This window comes from Ptychodera flava, chromosome 2 (assembly GCF_041260155.1).
Source record: "Ptychodera flava strain L36383 chromosome 2, AS_Pfla_20210202, whole genome shotgun sequence".
NCBI lineage: Eukaryota > Metazoa > Hemichordata > Enteropneusta > Ptychoderidae > Ptychodera > Ptychodera flava.
Window position 1 is genome coordinate 45,198,632 of NC_091929.1, and position 21,158 is coordinate 45,219,789.

The following is a 21,158-nucleotide window of genomic DNA, read 5'->3' on the forward strand; positions in this document are numbered from 1 at the left end:
GGGGTAGGGGCAGAAGAGGAACTCTCAGCCTCAGAAACTTTCAGCAAGGCTCTGTGACAGCACAATGGTTGGATGGTGAAGTAATGCCGATTTCGTCTACAAATGTAATCTCATCTGCTTTTCTTTTTACATTTATCACTTGTTTTTATTAGTAATTTGTATTATTACAACATTCAACTATCTGGCACCTAACATTTTTGAGAAATCCAATTATCCCAAATTAGTTACAATCGTCTTAAATTATTTATCTACTACCAAAGCCCCATTTGAACAGTACATCAACTTTAATAAAAGAAGTTTTGGTTTATCTGTTTGAGTTTTTTTTTGTTATTCCGATTCAGTTCTGGTTTCTGAAACGAAAACATAATTTACCGACGATTTCATGTCAGGCACACTGTTACTTCAAACTAGCTTTACCTCATACTGCAGGTAAAATCGAGTGCTATTTCAAATCGCTAAATGCACATAGTTAAACGTATTTACAGAATCAGTCAAAGTCACTGACAAGCCAAGAAAATGTTCATCCTTCAGTTCGCATAGGTTGTATATGTCCAATATTTAGCACTGTGACACATAGAACTTATATCTCAGGGACAGTACTATTGGTTGAAAATATCGTTGCTTGTATTGACGCGGGTTGTTTGTCCAACCTGCAAAGCAACGCCACCTCAGCCAGGTAGATAGCCTGCTATACCTTAATACGTCAGTTTATACTACGGACTAACGTCGTATTGCATTGTGTTTGTTCATCAAGAGGGCTCATGGTGCTTAAGTGTCGCTTGAAAACTTGTTTTTTTCAAAGCTATAAATTGAAGCATTCAAGCATGTCGGCAATATATACTTCCTCGTGTTGTGATCGGCATGTCAATTACACAGCCTCGTTCGTACTTCCATTAATATTCTTCGAAATATGTCCACTGTTATTTCATAAATAGTCTCAAACCCGTACACGTTGTTGCAATTTTAAGGTTACGGATTACTTTTAGAACACAGAAAGTAACATGTAACATGTTTAAGATCGTCTTCAGAAAATTAAAAAACAAATTAAAAGTACAACTTGATTGTAGGCCACGGGGTGGGGGCAGTGCGAAGAGGAACTCTCAACCTCAGAAACTTTCAGCAAGGTTCTGTGACAGCAACATAGTTTGTGGTTTCCAGGCAAAGATTTTGAAGAAGTGCAGCTAAAAGTCAAGTATGGCCTGTCAAATCATGACAATCCTCGTTCTATTAAGTTTGTCTTTCCTTGCGTTTTGTGTTCCGTATTCCAGCGGGAGAACCGCGGCGGAATGGAAGTCAAGGGTCGTTTACCAGGTAAGCCGTCTTAGAGTATAGAGTTGAACGCGAAAGGGAAGAACTTAAAATATCAGAATAGTTATAAGCTATTGTATTGGGTACAGAAGACGTTCATTTTGTGTCCTTTATACCGACGTATTGGCAAATATATACAGTAATTAAAGTGATGAAAGAAAATGATGATTTGTTGGCAAGATAACTCGAGAACAAAGTCCTCATATGTACGCAGTACTATTTAGTAAATTGTCAGAACAAGAACAATTACAAAGACGCCATGACGCTGTTAATACAGTTTGGTTTGTCAATCCAAACTATGTAGCACACAGCAAAGTGATTACATAGCTGATTTTCCGCCACTCGTAAGATCAGTCATACCCTTCATGACCTCGACAATTTCAAGAGGCACGCTCGTTTTTCTTAAATTGGGTCACGCTTTTATGGGGTGAAATATCTATACACAATAGGCGATTCGATCGGATGACCCAGTGCTATGACAAATTTAAAGTAAGAAAACAAGTTTAACATAATTAAAAACCACACCAGGAAGTTTCTATACTTAATACATTGACCCTTTCGAAATGGTACCGTCACCACTGAACGTTTTGTGTTTTGCCGGATAGGCGTGAGAATGCAGCATTAATGACTTTGAAATACTCATTTTCAGTGAATTCTGTTTGTTCATAGCACTAGCTAAACATTCACTCATCAGTCTTATCTGCTTCGATATTTTTTTAATATGGTCGTCTCTGAAAAATATTTTGTTTCATTAATACAATCATCAAATCCAGGCCTCTTATTGAAAAGGGAAGTTAGTGGCTCAACGCTGATTTACATAACTAAAAGCGCCGAAAGTGATGTGAAGGAATGCAGAATACATAGTACTCGTATTGTTCTCCTGTCCCGTGAATAACATAATTTACGCGCACTGAGAAGCTCTTCCTAAAGCCGGTTCTGTGTATGCTGTGCCACCATACGCAATCAGTAAATACTCCGAAACAACCTGATAATGGTCCGTTGCCGGCCACACAGCTTTTTTTCAAGTTGCTCGCTCAATACAAAACAAAGATATTTCCATGCAAAAAAATGAGAAGAAAACCGGCACCTGTTTGTTCCTATAGAGCTGTACGAGAATAAATGAGCATTACCAGCCCGCCTTGACTCGTGTCCACGATTATTTTAGTGAACTGTTCTGTTGACTTTACCACGAGTCGACTCGGCTAAAATGTATACTACAGTAGCGAGAGAGCATGACCCCTAGACAACATCTATTTACAAAACAGCCCGCCACTGTAACACTGACGTTACCAACTTTTATGTACGGTAAAAGTAGATTGGAAAATCTCTTGTATCACAGGGTGGTCGTACTTAATATCAAGGTGTTTCGCATGAAGAAGGGAATAAATCACGTTAAATTTCGATTTTCTGTGTAATTGCCATGCCGAAACAAAACGCAACACTACCCGGTCATAGTTTTACAAAACAGAACATGACGGTAAAGGTATAGACTAATATATATCATCAAAATGTAATAAACTGTTTATCTGTCAGTCCAGACAGAGCTGCCCTATGCTGGTTTACTGTAATGGCGCTGATCATAAATGACGTCATTTTTCCTTCATTGACATGCAAAAAAATATTTGTTTACATTTTCCGCAAGGTCGACGAAAGTAAAACTTGCTAGTGTTACAATGGATACAGAAATCATTCTAGTTTTAGACTACGAGCTGCAATAACTGTCACGCATGACACATCAAAATTGTCCAGGCGCAGCAAACTGGCATGCTTCTGCGTCTAATCGTTAACATGACTAATCAAATATACCATACAATAGAAACGGGAAGTTGAAAACTCAATTGTGCTATTGAAACGTTAACTCAAGAAGCGTGCAAACAAACTGATTGAATTTTATTATATGAAGACTGAATAGTGCGTAAAAATAGTTCCATTCGTTTGAAACTGATGAAACTAAAGTCACAATATTATGATGAATTATCAGATAAAATAGCGTCTATAAAATTCACGCTGCATTGGCGAACGTTTAATCATTGAATCAACACAAGAATCGTCACGGGAACAAATGCATCTTCATTCCTATGTTTTTACTAGGTGAAATGCTTTTGCGTTAAACACCATTGACACTCCCCACTCCACAAAACGAACAAGACTGCCGTGAGTCTAATCACAATTTTTGTTCAAAAATTGATTTGTGCAGCCACGCTTTCTAAGCGTATGTTACTTTACGGAGATCATACCTTGAATTTTAATCCATTTTTCCTTATCACTGCACTTTGTCACTAAACGGTAAATTAGAGCCGAGGAAAAAATGAATGAAGACAAACATAAACAAACAGAATAGTTTTCTGCTTATTCCTATAAAATATTGTGATAGCAGATGAATTTTCCACTGGATTTCGTTGGGTATTTGGGTCTATAAAATGTGATCTCAAGTGCCCTTTAGATTGAATTTGATCTTACATGTTCATCAATAATTGTAATTTTTAGTATTGCCTGTACTAAATCTTACATAGTTTATAAACCAACCATATTGAATTTCCACCATTTACGTGTAAAGAAACACAAACTAATATACTCCACATAATTTTGCAGTTTGATTTTACAATTTTGAAAACTTAAAATTCCATATATCTAAACCAATTTCTTTAAAAATTGTATTCATGTTCATTTTTTCCATAACGTAACAAGCGTCACCTCCAGATAAGCAAAAGAGGTAGAAGAACGCATGTGCAAAATTAGTACATCTCAAGCTGAATACGCTTATTGTTGTTCGTATGTCTAATATTGGCAAACTTTCTAACATGTAAGTCTCGCAGAACTTTGTATGCTGCAATAATCATTGGAAATTTCTCTACAGATTCACAGTAATCAGATGCAGATACAGCAAACTGTAAATGTTAGCATATTTCTTCTTATTACTGTAGAATAATACTTTGCAACTTATAAAATGTGTATGGCGTAAAAATGATTGTTGTCTTTCTACAGCACGAACAATCACCATATTAAATTTCTTGAATGAAAAATCTACGGGTGAAGGTTGCTCTACAGTGCATACTATTCCATGTACAAAACAAACAATTAGGTTGAGTATCATGACACATTTCAAAGTCACCAACTCATTGATTAATAGCGCCGGTCGTGATTTCATGTTTGTTACTACATATAGCTGTTTGAAATTCGGACAAATTTCGCTGTGTCATACGTGGCTGTTATTGCAGCTTGTAGTCTGAGCCATAAACTAGAGTGATTCGTGTATCACTGGCAGGTTTTACTTTCGTCGTCCTTGTGTAAAATGTGAACAAATATTTATTTTTGCATATCAATGAAGGAAAATGACGTCATTTATGATCAGCGCCATTACAGTAAACCAGCATTGGGCATCTCTGCTTGCGGACTGAGAGATAAATAGTTGATTACATTTGATCTACAACTGTTTCTCACAATTTCAGCTGAGATTTGAAGAGCTGACAAGGGTAACACTTTAAAAATCTATGTTTGAGGGTATCTATCTCTTTATAAATCCATGAACAATCCATGGACGTCGGTTTGTTTCAGAAGTAGAGAAATTTATTACACGGAGTAATCAGTGACAAAAATTCCCGACTAAATTTTATTAATTTCAACTCTTTTGGTAGTGTCACTGATTTTGTTAGACTTGAACGCGCATTGAGGTTGAAATCCTCAAGTAAAACCTATATTCTGTGACACCATTTTTGACAGACTTTGAAACACAGCTGTGGCCTAGGGTTAGAATCGTGTACATTTATTTACATGTAAGTTTCTGCATTCATAGTAGGAAAACTCCTGTTTCTGTTTATGGTTTCTGCAACGGAACTTTGTCGCTCTTGTTTAAAACACGAAGGTTGTATCATCAATTGTGTACAAAGAAGGTGTTCAAAAATGGTAACCATTTTACAGAAGCATTTTCATTTGTTTTCTTACAAGCTTTGTTAAAAAACATGATTTTAAAACATCCTTGTAGAAGGATCTACAAAGTTTTGTGACATCTGACATCGATGGAAAAAAACGCAGTGATATTCAAAAGCGATGCATAATACAATGGCATTTGACAAACTTTCATCTTTTCCGCCAATAGTACGGTTCATCCCATTCTTTTTCAAGTGTTTTGTAAAATGAAAAATATCCTCAATAATTCTGACATTTTCGCCACATGTAACGGCCATGTAAATGACTCGTTTAACAATAATGCCAAAGCAAATTTAATCACATGACTTAATTAGTTTGTGACTTGATATACCCCATGCACGTACACAATGTAAATATCGTATTTTTGTTTATTAGTAATTGTGCTCTCAGTGTTGTTTCATTTTACAATCTTTGGTTATCATGAAATGTTATTTGTAGGTTGTTACAGACCGTCTTGCTCACACAAGTAAATCACCAACTCTCCAATGCGAGACCCCAAGCATATGTGGGGGAACATTTAAGGGTATTCAACGGGAATTAGATTACATTGCTGGTTTAGGTAAGTTCAAGTCCAAATCCTAGCAAAATCAAAACATTTTTACTTTCTCTGTGCTCATCCTCTGATTAGAAAATGTCGACGTCAAATACATGCGGTTTTGAAAATTCTTCAATTAAAATGCCAAATCTAGTTTAAGATAATAACACATGAAAGCGAGGACAATATCATGATTTGTGGCCTGCCCAAGGAAGTTGATCCTGACCGAAAGATTGATGATGCCCGAGCCGCAGGTGAGGGTATCATCAATATTTCGATCAGGGGCACCTTCTTCATTTGTTATTGATTTTATGACCTCGAACATTTGAATCGTCACAAAATCCAGTATCTTTGCACATCGAACGACTGGTTTAAATGACTCGCAAATTTTCAAATGGCGCATTTTAAATATCTCGGTCAAGAGGTCCCGGCGTCTGTACACTACGATGCGTGTGCGCACTTCGAACTTGCTTTCGAACGGGCGAGAGTAGAGGGCAATATCCTATCGAGTCATATTATATCACTTTTTTGGAATGCCACGAGGCGGTGTTTTAGCCAATCACGAGATCTGTACTATAGATGAGGTGTAATAATTTCTTACATTTACTTCTAGGCGTAAATGCGATTCTTATCTCCCCATTTGTGCTGAATACTTACGATTCATCGGGTAGAGTCGATTACCTTGGTCGCTGGCCTGTGGATATCTACAAAATTAATACCTACTTTGGAACAAAACAGGATTTGACAGATTTGGTTCAAGCGTGTCACTCACGTGACATATGGGTAATGGCAGATCTGTGAGTATGTTTCAATGTTGATCTTCCAGGGACGTGTATTGTGTAAAAAAGAATATAAAATACTTTAAACTTCGAATTCAAAGCAAGAAATTATTTGAAATTATTGCTCAAACATGTTGAATGCTCTTTCTAATCATTCACATTGTTTAAAATCGAAACTGTGTGCATTTTAAATCTCAGATCGTTTTCTTTTCAGATTTGAAATACGTTAAAAATATAAGGTTTTTAATGTCCAAAGCCTGCGTCAGATATATGATTTGAAAATATTGACGGGTACCCCAATTGTAATTTGGTTGACGTAATTTCAAAAAACCAAGGACTACACACACCTCTATTTTAATAGCCAAAGAAAAGAAGAACTACCACAAATCAAGAGTTTTAGACATGCAGGTTTATGTCGTTTCAAATTTACATTTTTAATCATTGTATTGAATGCAAATTACTGTTACGTGTTTGAAACAAACTACTATAACGGACAATTTGGAATATTGGTTTGAAATATCAATAACATTGTCACATTAATTTTGGGATAACAGTTGTTGTTTACGCTGAAACAACGCGTGAGACTTAATTGCAAACCGATTGTAGGGTCATTTTAATATTTACTATTTTTGGTAAATTTTGCAAACAGGGTTATCAGAAATATGGGTTATCAGGATGGCTGTTCCAGCAGCTCCTGTCCCTCCCAGAAAGATCTAATTTCGACAAGTTTGTACCTTTCGATAAAGAAGAACATTATGACAACTTCAACGTAAGTCTTTAAAAATCGTCATCGAATTTAATGACCAAATCTGTAGAGTTACGTACGTATGGTAATACTTGACGGGTGCAGCATGGTAGCAGCTTACGCTTACCCATTTCGGTCACCTGGTACCATCGCTTACAATTGTATTTGGGGTTCAAGATCGTCCTTCATTATCTTGTCTTTTTTTCTTTTTGAAATTTTATACTAAAGGACCTGGTAACTTATTACCTTGTATGATTTTGATTATTGAATTTGTTTTGACGTCATCCTAAGGCTTGTAAATAACTGATGAACCAATAACTATATTCTTTCTTCATATTTTATGTTTCCAAGGAACGTCTTGCAGAGCTTCTCCGCTCTCTAAACTCACCCGTTTGAAGTTTCTTCCCATAACAATGACATGTCTGTACTCGTTATTATTTACTGTACGCTGGTCGTTTTCAAGGACATACGCGATTATTAGTACCAATTATTTGGTTTTCAGCGGTCACGTGGCTGAACTTTACACTTTACAATGTTTTACGTTAAAATTTGTTGTATTTTTGTTTATTTTGTTATTTGTTTGCAGACTTGGACAAACTACCTTCCAAGATTGAATCACACCAACAGCTTCGTACGTACTACATTGATAAACTGGGTTCGAGAAGTGGCGACAGATTATGACATAGACGGTTTTAGCCTTGATAACGTAGATGGTGTAAGTAGATTCCGTGTAACAAGTGTAGAATGCAATATGTAATTTTATGAAGGACTGATTTTGCATTGCTGAAATATTATTTTTTCATAATTGATAAAGTAGTCGGTGACATATGCTTCTTCTTTTTTTTCTTCATCTGCGTCATCGTCGTCGTAGTAGTAGAGGTCTTCATCATAATCGCATATGGCTATTGCAATAGCGTGTCAAAGTTCATCGGGCTCGTACACAAAACAAGGTTTCATAGCTGTATTCTTTATTATTTCTCATATTTCAATTACCACTTGTGTGACTCTGTGTTGAGATCATCATAATTACCTTAATCGTCTTATGCCTCGCCATCATAATAATCCTCATCTTTATCTATCAAATTTGTGTTCGCTGAATAAAGCTCTCTTCTCGGACAGTCTATGACTTGATCACCATTTGAAAATACTCTTCATTTACGGATACGCTTCCTCTCACACTTTAAGATACCTAAGGACGTTTTAGAAGAGTTGAATAACTCGACCGAGATCTTTATAATTGGTCAGGCTAGTGGGAGCGGTGCTGCCCTAGCCGAATACCAACAAGCACTTGATGCTGTCTTTGATAACGACATGTATTCGGCTCTGCGCTCTTTTGTCGCAAGATCCTACTCCAGTAATGGATACTATGAAATACCTGACAAATTGGCGCTAAGAGTAAGTAGAAATGGCTACAAACAACCAGAACAGAAAAAAAAGTCTTAAAGTATAATATGCCTTGGGAATTTTTCCTAATTCACAAAATTTTGTAAACATTCCCTACTAACGGCATGTACTTATTTCAAAATGCCGTCTTACTGTATCTGAAAAGAGAAACTCTGCTTTTCACAGTGAAGTTTTAAAGATAATGAGAAATGCAATTTTATGTTCGGTATGCGGATTCTCTAGTTAGATTGGTTATGCCTTAAAGCCTAAAATTAAAATTCGTAACTTACTATCCAACTCGCTTGAGGATATATATGCCAAGGGAACCGCTTAGTCATATACTACAACCGAAAAAGCTTCGTTGTCACACCATTTTGAAGATTTAAAAACAAACCTGATTCACTATTTCATTATGAGTTCTTTTTGCCGAATCATTGTTGATGTTAGATTAATATTGTTCCGTTCACAGCGAGGTTTATTCACTGATCCCACAGTCCTCGGGGGATACTTAGACAACGTCGATACACGTAGATTATTGGGCGTCACTGATTACACTAGACTACGAAATGCACTTGCGTATCTTCTGATGGCTGAGGTAAGATTTTCTCTATCACTTCCTCTGTACTTAATTTTCTTTTCTTTAGTAACTCTTACGAAAAACCTAAACGTACAAGGCAATGGAGGGTAAGGAATGTAAAGGTAGTGGTTAAGATAAAATAGAAGATGAAAGCCAATGCGCTATTGTTAAAGTTAAAATGGACAAGTTTATTGCCCAAATCCGTGACAAATTACATCCAATAGTTCTTATATAGTGCTAATCTATATATGACACGCTTGCTCAATTGACTCTTTGCCCCATATATGCTTCATTGAGTCTCCAATGAGAACTCGTGTAATGCACTTGTAGGAACGCTTGTGACATTGAGAGTAAAGAAATTATTGAAAGACTGACTCCCTTTTTTAATCTTGTAAAAGTTCGCCACTTTAATTCAAATAGTTCTATACGCTGTTCCAGTGTTACCAATTACTCAAGTTTTTTTGTCATTGAAATTTACATCACCTTCAGGCCATTCTCAAGGTAGGGCAAAGACGCGATGAAAAATATGTCTGTGATCTTGCATAGTTGCAGCAATTAGGACGTAAGAAAATACTCTTAAGTCCCTTTCAGCTTTTGACGACATACAGATATCATAATGGATGACCATAAGGTCTTTGTAAGGAGTGGTAAAATGATCTTTTTAGAGAACGACCGAAGGCACGGGTATTATCCCAATTTTAAAAATTGGAAATGCAAAGCATAAGCGTTGAAGAGAGTATTTATGTTTGTTTGCGTTAAAAGAACTTTTGCTGCAAAATGTTGGGACTAAATTGTATAAAGAAGCTCATTGCTGATACGGGACATATCTTCAGCATCTTTTACACGTCACATTAATTAGACTGCATCAATGACGTGGAAAAGGGGTCTTGACTTATTGCGCTAAAAATTATTTGTAAGATGACGAAATTCAAGTTATTACTGCTTGTCTTCTTCCGTAACGGAGTGCACCAGACTTTAGCGACAATGTCAAAGTTTAAATTTTACTATAGAGGTTCTGGTCAATGGTCGTACTTCGAAGCTACCAGGACTGCACCATTTTCGCGGAGGGACCGAGGAGTTTTAGGGTCAAAGGGGATGGGTTGTTTTCACAACAATTCCACGGTTGAATGACGAGAATCACCGATTACTTTTTTCGGATGCCTGACGCTTACCCTTACCATCGACCCATACCAACTCAACACAACACTACAAATACGCAACAACAACTTCTATGTAAATATTTCTCGCACATTTTTCCCTTTGCACACGTGTTCTGGAAAACATGTGCTATCCCTCCATCGCAGCTTTCCTCTGTCATCCTTTTTTGCAGCCCCTCACATCTCTCAGCCCTCCTCAAAAATAATAGTAAAGTCTTTGGCAGCTCAAAAACGTACATGAAAATCCCTGAATTATTTCTTCAGGTATCTTTTTCAAGTATAGAGTTTTAGCAAAAGTTTAATATTTTCTGTATTAAGTCATTTATCATTAAAACGCTTATTTACCGTGCTCTTTCCGCTATATTTTGATCATTGTAGTGGATTCCATTTCTCTACTATGGAACTGAACAAGGAACTGAGTTTACAGGTGGAAGTGGTTCCTCAAACCACGAATCACTTTGGCCTTACTACATAGAAGAGAGAAGCCTATATCAGGTACGAGGAGTATGTATTTCATAAGAGCCTTTTTGTGTGGGAAAAATTATCGAAAAAGATTTTTGATATATTTTCAGAAATCTTTGTCTCGATAAATGAGGGGAAAAGGAATTATTTGTTGAAACGATTAGTTGAAATATCATTGTTGATGAAGTAATGGAGAGAAAAGCACTGGGTGGATAGAATGGCGCACGGCAACGTAAAGTGCTGATGGATGAATAGGTGGATGGCTGGATGGGTGGATGGATGGATGAATAAATAGACAGAGAGACGGACGGGCGGAATGTTTGACAGACTGATCAGATAAATGTAAAGGGGAAATAAACGGAGTGAGGGACAGATGGATGTATAGCGTACATTCGGAATAAATGGACAATGAAACGAAAAAGGAGGGACCTTTACAATCTATGTCACCGGTTATCATATCGTACAAGTATATTTATTGCGAAAAGTAAAACAAAGGTGATACATTCGCAATATGGCAAGGTTAAAACTCAAACGAGCTATCAGCTGGAGAAAATTTCCTTTTTTGACATGTAACACCATACTTTCAACAAACTTTCATGATATAATAGTAAATAATCGCCTATTGGTACGGAAAGGGTGTAACTGTTCACCAGTTCTCTCAATAGGTTCATTCGCGACCAATCACGCATATATATCATGAACTTGTCAAAATCTCGTGGTATACCGTCACTTGGTGGGGTTCATTACTTAAGAACTTTATCATCTAGGAGAGATTTGCCTCAATTTCTCCGTTGGAAAGGATTTATGAACGGTGTAAATTCCGCACTTATTATAGTTGGCTCAAATCCTAGTCGATGCTGCATCAGTAACAGTTCTGTATTTGCTCACAGTTCATAGCAACAATCCTTAAGCATCGAAAAGACCTGTTTGGGTCTGAAGTCAGCGGTTACCAAAACGTTGCCCAAGTGGACTGCTCCTACAGCGACAGGTTTTACTCTTTCACAAGAAAAACGGTACGTCAATTTAAAAATGTACACAGAGAGACAAGGAACCTTATACAGGGGCAACAATAAAACGACTATGGAGTTATAAATGTATGTAGAATAAGACAAAAAGACTGACGAACAGCAAGACCGAGAGACAAAAGATAAGACTGAGACAGAGTGCAATAGTTGAACGCCTCCCTCTGTATACACACAAACACACACACACACATATGTATCGAAGTATACAGATGTCCTCGTGGGAAATTACAGTGCTCGATGCTTGCAAGAGCAGAGCGTTTACAAGTACAAACCAATAATTTCTGTTACACCCGTGGCCACTTTAGTGTTGATTAAGCCTGTCTGGTGCAAGCAGAAATTCTGTTTGTATAAACGAAACAAAGTGGTGGTCGGTGTAATAAATGTAAGGTTCACTATCGGCACCCCACTGTTAGGATTGAGATAACGTTCTACTAAAATGTCTCGCCTGCCCAATTCAATCGATGACAACACTGCACTGTAGACACGCTGAAGTCTGCACTCCGACAATGAACATCAATAACAACGGTCGCGAATATCATACGGGAAAATCCTTCAGTAACGACGTGGGCAGCTTGATTGTTCAAATATAAGACATTGTGGTGCCAATTTGGCATCTAGCGAGGTACCACGAGGAGCTACAAAAAACAAGCGAGCGACCGTTTTAAGATAAGCATAGAGGGAGCCAGAAAAGTTGGAAGAGATATACATGTATCAGGACAGGTTCCCTTCAACCGGGATGAGAAAAGTGTCGTTCATGGTTACACACATGTGAATACATGTACATGTAAAACGCTACCCCGACTGTACTTTACTCTTACCTTTCCGTACCAAGTGAAATTGGAGTAAGTTTATTCACGGTTTGTAGGAAAGAAACATGGCTTAGTGCAAGTGAATGTTTATTTCGAAAGTTTTGCAGTCAAGACGGGCGATGTCTGTAATTTAATTGCTAACATTTTCAAAGTGGCATTTTCTCAATTCCCGCGTCTGAACAAAGTCCGAACACGACACTTGCGATACCCGCTATAGTATCGTTGGTATTCATTCACTGCAATATTGAAATCGGCACAAAATGTGTGATGTTCTGTAACACTGACTGCATTTGAAACACATGAGTTTTACCTGAAACTAAATACTCATAGGGCAAAATGCTGTGGTCAACATCATTTGTATACAGTGTATTTTATAATCACTCCGTAATTTCAGGTTAATCGGCGTGTCCATGGGGTACCGATAGTAGGATCATTATCACCACTGATACAGGGTAAAGTAACCGTTTTATCACCCTTCTGCAGACAGAAATTCTGCTTGTACCAGACAGGCTTGATCAACACTAAAGTGGCCACGGGTGTATTTAAGTTCATGCACGAAACTAAGTGGCAGATATTATTACTTTTTACTTGAAGTAATTTCTATATATATATATATATATATATATATATATATATATATATATATATATATATATATATCGAAGTGTACAGATGTCCTCTTGAGAAATTACAGTGCTCGATGCTAAAGCAGAGCGTTATAAATAAACAGATTACTTCAAGTATATAGTAATGAAATCTATTACTTAAGTTTCATGCATCCTGCAATCCTCAGATAGAAGCGAAAAGATTACTAGCTCGACACTCTTATATATGATTGGCACGAACCATTCTATTTGTAGGTATATCTGTGTGTGTGTCTGAGAGAGAGAGAGAGAGAGAGAGAGAGAGAGAGAGAGAGAGAGAGAGAGGAGGGAGAGAGAGAGAGAGAGAGAGAGTTCAAATGATCTGTGACTGCCTTATGCCTTACAGGAGTACTCAATTTAGACATTCAGACACAGATAGACAGACAGAGACAGACAGACCGACAAAAGCATATACATCAATGAGATTGAGGACACACACACACACACACACACACACACACACACACACACACACATATATATATATATATATATATATATATATTATATATATATATATATATAGGCTATATATATATTTAAGGGTTGCTGGAGATTGACTTTACAATTTCATCTCTACAACGTTGTTTCGTGAGTAGCAAGGCTCACTCATCAGGAAGTTAGACAGGAGTGAATCTGCATGGGGTACACATCGCTGGTTATGTAGATGGTAGAATTCTGATTGAGTGATATATATATATATATATATATATATATATATATATATATGTGTGTGTGTGTGTGTGTGTGTGTGTGTGTGTGTAATTGAAAGCACATCAAGTATGTTTTATTCCTATTTGGTACCTACTGCTCGAGTTACTTGTATTCACGCTATCATCAGATAGATGGAGTTTTGAAATCGTGTTAATTTGTAAGAGCATTCCGTCATATATAAATCATCATATCTTTTATTATAAATATTCATTTGCTGTTTAATTTAATGCATGTAACAGACGCTGATAATCATATCCAACCAGGGATATACCACATCGAGTACTCAGTATACTATTCGACACCATCCCTTCAAAAAAGGAACAGGTAACGCACACTTTATTGCTGCTGTAGCAGTATAATACATTTTAATGCTCAATTTATAGTGTAAACCTTACATACCAAGTTAATCCCCAAATTACTGAAATTTGCATGAAATTAAACGACTGGAGGCTCGTATTTACATCTGACTAGAACAGTGTAGTTAATCTCTCTAAGATGCAAGAACGATGACACGATACACATGTACTTTCTGTAAAGTTTTATAGAAAGTAAAATTGACATCACTCTGGCCATTACTTATTGATTGTATAAATTTACCTGTACACGGATAGACGCCTATACTGCACTGATAACAAAAACAGATAATTTCTCTCAATACATTTTCTCTTTACAGATTTTTACTAAACTCCTTTAGGGTAATAAGTGGGTTTTCATGGCTGGTTTATTATTATTTAAGGAAGTTACAAATTCTGTTTTCATTTTGATTTTTATTTTCATTGATACGTTGTCTTTAACTCCTTTACGAGTTGCAATATGGATCAGAATTGACCTTCATATTTCGAAGATTTAACTTTATAGAAAAATCCACAACAATTTCATTTGCAGATTCGACCATTAACAGGAACACGGGGATGACTGTAATTTGAGTAAATTGATTTAATTACCGAATAAATTGCTGTTTTGGTACGTACTGTTTGCGAGAGTAAAGCACAGAATTTGAAACGTCATTTTTACTATTTGAATATGTACGCATGCGTATTTGATGCATGGTAACGGTTTATGAAATTACAACATCGTGTCAACATGCCTAGCTAGCCTTCCCGCACCAGGCAAGCGGTCAGGTCTCTGCCCGCGCCCGCGCCCTAGGTCTCTGCTGACTGATTCGGCCTTGCAAAATGTCGGCAAAATAAACATTGTTTGGTCAGATCGAAAGATGGAACCAGAAAATGAGTGACACGCGACAACTGCATCACGTCGAGGAGGCAGACTCTAGAGTCTACAGTTTCTAAAACACCAACGTCGCCACTGTGCGATGATCAACTTCGCTAGCCAGCGGTGTTTCCTCGGGCAACACCGACCTACCAACACCGTGGCCGTGCGGACCCCACGATTTGTAATGTGAACCGGGCCATAGTCCCCCCGCAAGGAAATAACTTAGATCTGCTAGCATTCATTGATAATCTATATCCTTCAGGTTAAAAATGCATTTTTCGGAAATAAAGAAAAACTGCAGTCTCCATCATTAAATGTAATGCAGGTCATGGCATGGTCTCATTTACGACGCGTCGATCGACGCGCTGACATGGCCATGCTGCATGCAAGATCAGACTGAGGGGCAAGACAGTTGCCGAACTTCTGCAGTGGTGGACAATACTGAAGTGGGCAAAGCTTTCAAATAAATATAGCGTGCAGATACCTCGCCTTTTAACATGAAAAATGTAACAACATGCAACGGGGAGAGAATTGCGGAAATGCTGTCAGGCACGCGGTGAACACAACCAGATCGGTGTACGTACGTGGTCTGGACGCTCGATCGATCGAACGTACACAGTATAGGTGCACACGGTGTGGGCACTGACATACATGTCTATGGGTGAGAAAAATCAATCACACAATCTTTTGTAGAGCTGTACTTTATCATATCGATATACTTATATTTCTGAAACATTGTGATGCTACCAAAGTTAGGCAAACGCAAAGTTTACAATGAATTATCATTATATATGTCAAGTTCTGTCAGCGAAACGACATCGCCCCTCCAACGTGCACTCCAGTGCGACGTCATCACTCTTGGTTGTACTTGTCACGTGCACAGCAGAAAACGCCAATGTTTTTGTTTTGAAAGTTTGTTTACAAAACAGCTTTTCTAGGCGGCCGCAACCTATCAAAATGAACGCATTTGTGTGTCGGGATTGGCAAGAGGCTTAGCTAAGAAGAGTACTTCTACGTAGTATGGTCTATTTGCTTTAGTTTTACGAAAAAAAATCGACAATTTTGATCCATATTGCAACTTTAAGGTTTTACCTTAACTCCTAAACGAGTCTTAATGTTTTTTCTTATGTTCTGGTGTTTATTATTATTTTAGGAAATAACAAACATTATTTTTCATTTCCGGTTTTTATTTCATCGCTTTTCAGAGCTTGTAAATATCTTCGATTCGGCTGATAAGGTCACCGTGAAGGATGACGGTACTTTTTCTATCACTCTAGAAAACGCCGAACCGAAGATATACAGCGGAGGATCAATGGTTGGCCAATCTCTCGTGCTAGTCCTGGTTGTATGTGTGTCGATTTTATATACGATAACCAAATATTGAAGGGTTAAGATATCTCATTCCACACTTTGTCTTATCTTACTTCCAATGCAGCTCAGCTAAATTTGCTTAATGATCATTCCTAAGAACTTGGTACCCTGCCTTGATTATTGATTTGAAATTTATGATGGATCCCATACACGGTTTTTGATAACGTCAATCAAGATTCCTATGTCTTATAATTAAAGTAACTTCATTTTTCGTGGTATTACTATACAAATTTAAGGTCATAAAATAAGTTAGGTGTAATGATGTTGAGATACAGTTTTCAACTTTTCTTCTTAACCTGTACATTTATGGACAGCAACGTTATTGATAGCAGTTGAATTTAGGTCAGAACTAGAATTCAAATATAAACAATAACAGTTTAATCTACATTGTAGAGACTTTGTGGTGGCAAAGTGAATTGTATATCTTTTAATATGCTTTGGGACGTGGAACAAACACTGACAATTGACACAGAAAGCAAGATTACATGGAAAATCATAAAATGTTACAACTACTTTAACTAATCAAATTCATCGAAGTGATTCATATTGTATTCGTACTGAATTTTAAAGAATTACCTAATCTCGTACATATTGACGAATCTGATACAACATTCGGCTGTGTAGAACTACAGGAGAGAATTATCACAGGTTTTAAATGTTTAAAGTCATCAATATCTCAGTTTGCCAAAGTACTACCAGAAATTAACACAGTCGTGTTGAAATCGTACAGAAAGAAAAAAAGTTCATTTTAAACAGACTACGTTTGATGCGTATAACTTTTCAAATTCATACTTTTGTTTCGTCGATATTTTTATGTTAGACGTAATACGAAATACGTTTTCTTTACTTGTTTTAGAAAGTAAACATCTTAACATGTAGATTTTTTCAGAGAGTGATTAATAATGTTTGAATATTAACTTATCCTGAACTGGAATGTAATGTAAAGATAGCATTTTTACACGACAACTAGTATGAAATATTGCCCCGTGACTATGTACAGCTTTAAGATTAGGGAAACTATAACTTAAGTGAGTATTGTTATAAAGGAAACCTTTTGTGTTTGCAACAATAGCGTATGCCGTAGAGGGCGTATAAGTGGTCATTTAAAGAGAAAAATAATATACTATTGTTACATTTTGATCTCTTCCAGGATCGAGATTTATATTTTTCAGTGCAAAAGTTCAATCTTGAGTATTGGATATAAATAATAAGATTTGATTATTAGAGTCACTAAATTTCTATAAATTGTAGCTGGGCAACCACTCTAAATGGGTTTCTCAAAACAGAAAACATTACTCCGTGCGTTAAAGTTTGGCCAAATTCGAATATTGTAAATAAGGGTCAACCTGTCATCTAAATTGTTTTCTAATTCTGTTTTTGTAAACAGATTTCCTTAAAATATGTGAATTGATATTCTATTCAAGAACGACAAGGGTCGACTGACTGACGACTGACAGGAAACGTCAAGAAACAAAAAAGAAATATTTATAGCGAATGAGCTAAGTTTCTAGAAATAGTTTTCATTATTCTTGTGTAAGTAAGTTTTGTAAGTGTTTTAAAAGTATGTTTAAATCTCTCCAAGTATGTGGCGTATGGGAAAAATGTAAATGTTGGCTTCATGTGTACTTAAGTCAATGTCATCTTACTGTTTATGAAAAATGAAAAAAAAAATGTTTGCTATATGCCTGTAAAAGATAACATATTAGTCAAAACTGCCTTGCGGTTGATTGTGTTAAAATTATCACATAAGTAGAAAGAGGACAAGAAACTAAATTGATGTAATTTATTCACCCTGAGTGCCTGTATATTTTTCTATTTTATCATTATATCCAGCTGTTTGTTATATCTTTATTGCTGTCCATTGGCCAAGCCACAGAAGGAGGCCATGACAAAGTTTGTGCAGCTGTATAACTGAATAACTGATAACTGAATAATTTCCACATTACTATGGCCAGTTTCGAAATGGGGAATGCTTATATTGTTATTATATTATATCTTTATTAGAATTGAATTTTTTTGATGCTGATAAATGAATAATAAGCGTCATTTTCATACTCTACAATATTTCTATTGATAACAGAGTCATTTTTATTCGGTATATATATATATCGGTAGGGACAATGTATCGATACTTTTGTTGAAAAACATCAAATTGGTATATATGCATTTTGATGGGTTTCTCGATTTAAAGTGTTATGTTTACGAATCATATGTCACATAGCAGGTATCGAATTTTGATTTCTCAGTTCGTAAGGATCGTTGGATTACTATACATTAAAATACTGATGAAATTTGGATAAGTATGTATGAACAAATTGGAAGACAGAAGTATTATTAATGCTAAGTGCAGCTGGAACGCTGTTTTACAAAACAGTTAGCATCGAAACATCTGTATGTCGTGTTAAAATAAGTTTATGGGCACAGATCTAGTAATTTTGCCCAGGTTTTGCCTGTTTCTTTAAAAAGCCAAATGTGATATTCTTGAAGTTATTGGTCCTATTGCATTTTATCTGTGTATTTGTGGTATATACATGCTCAACTGTAAATGAGTATTTGTTCAAATGAAGTCAACGTTACCAAAGTTGCTGATGAGAGACAAAAGCTTGAGCTAAGTCAAAATCTCAATCAACGTTGGTAGGATTGTCTTGGCAAGGCAGCCAAATACAATATTATACAGAAAAGTGTTGCATTGAAGTGACCATGAGTGAATTTAAAAGAAGTTGTGGTGTACAGATCTTGTAAAAATCACCCTTTCATTTACAAGATGTAGGATAGCATAAGCATATTCTCAAAAGTGCAATGTGTATAGATGGTAAACTTTGCTGCTTAATCCAGCAAGATCAGGTTATTAATCACCAACTCTTACATGTGTGGATGTAAATACGACAATGTTGTATGAAAAATGCTTGTACATTTTGTTTGAATGTTTTTTTCTTTCCAGGTCATATGTATATTTATGGAATTGTTTGTATGTATCAGTTAAGTAATGGCTTCTATGCAAATCCCTGGATTGATGCTTTTAAATTTGGTTAGAAGAGCTTTAAAAGAGACGTACATATCTGTTGCCACAGGCTCCTTTATATATATAGGCTTGCGCTCGGAACTTTCCACATTTGTCTGTGATATTGCAATGCTTATTTTAACTGGCTGGCCGTGTGGGATCATGTAGGTGTGGTAGCATCGTTACTAGTTGAAGCTCTAAATAATGCCCAGTATTACATGTTGCTTTTAATACTATTCGATCGTGCAACCGTAGGCCTTAGGAGAATAAATATTTTCTTTATTATTTCTATGCCATACAATATCATGAGAGGAGACCTTTACTTTAGTAGATTGTATACCGATGTTCTACTAAAATTAGATAGCCATCAGATCAACATTTGTAGCAGGTGTCACCAAATTTGGTGCTGTAATTTCAGAGTTATATACCTAATTACAAAGTTTATTAAATATGCAAATGTACCCTTAATTAACTTCACACTACTAAATGCTTTACAACACAGTTTTTTGTCTGTCGGATCGGTATATGCAGCAGTTCTCATCACATTTGATGCAGTTATTTCGGAGTTATATGACTAATTATAAAACTTCATAAAATATGCAAATGAGCAATTTATTAACTTGACACTGCTCAGTGCTTCTCAGTACAATAGAATATCTATAAGATCATTATCTGTAGCAAGTTTCATCAAATTAAATGCTGTAATTTTAGAGTAATATCACTAATTACAAAGTTCATTAAATATGCAAAAGAACCCTTAATTAACTCTTCATAACTAAATGCTTAACCCCACAATTACATATCTTTCAGATCAGTATCTGCAGCAGATTTTTATCACATTTGGTGCAGTTATTTCGGAGTTATATGACTGATTACAAAACTTCATAAAATATGCAAATGAGCTATTTGTTAACTTGACAAAATGCTTCTCAGTACAATTAGATATTTATCAGATCAATATCTGTACCAGATTTCACTGAATTGGGTGCCGTAATTTCAGAGTTATATACCTAAATACAAAATTCATTAAATATGCAAATGAACCCTTAATTAACTTCACACTACTAAATGCTTTACACCACAGTTAGATATCAGTCGGATCAGTATCTGCAGCAGATTTCATCACATTTGTTGCAGTTCTATTGGAGTTATATGACTAATTACAAAACTTCATAAAATATGCAAATACGCTATCTATAAACTTAAAGCCCCCACTCAATTATCAGATTTATCTAATATAAATGTTATTTCCTTGATAAAATATTCAATGGAAAACAAAAGAATGACAAACTGCTAATGGGCTGTTGACACATTTACTAATGCGAGAACCAGGGATTGAGAAGGGCGCCTTTAACACTGTCCAATGCTTCTCTGTAAAATTAGATATCTATCAAATCAACATTTGTAGTAAGTATCATTAAATTTTGTGTAGGAATTTCGGAGTTATATCAATAATTACAAAAGTTCATTAAATATGCAATTGAGCAGATAATTGACATGACACTCACA

General features: G+C 36.1%; 1 protein-coding gene across 1 annotated transcript; it reads left to right on the forward strand.

Annotated features, from left to right (window-relative positions):
- Positions 1-1,104: 1,104 nt before the first annotated feature.
- On the forward strand, positions 1,105-20,055 carry LOC139122337 (uncharacterized). The gene is made up of 11 exons (XM_070687736.1): positions 1,105-1,311; positions 5,674-5,794; positions 6,384-6,567; positions 7,199-7,318; positions 7,881-8,009; positions 8,480-8,689; positions 9,147-9,272; positions 10,790-10,906; positions 11,764-11,886; positions 14,305-14,389; positions 16,483-20,055. Exons 3-11 carry the CDS (start codon positions 6,550-6,552, stop codon positions 16,659-16,661), a joined length of 1,107 nt encoding a protein of 368 aa, XP_070543837.1. The 5' UTR covers positions 1,105-1,311; positions 5,674-5,794; positions 6,384-6,549; the 3' UTR covers positions 16,662-20,055.
- The last annotated feature ends 1,103 nt before the right edge of the window (positions 20,056-21,158 follow it).

Coding starts and splice junctions, on each gene's coding strand:
- LOC139122337 (XM_070687736.1), top strand. Junction 7,319..7,880: donor AACATTATGACAACTTCAAC/GTAAGTCTTTAA, acceptor ATTTGTTTGCAG/ACTTGGACAAACTACCTTCC. Junction 14,390..16,482: donor TCCCTTCAAAAAAGGAACAG/GTAACGCACACT, acceptor ATCGCTTTTCAG/AGCTTGTAAATATCTTCGAT.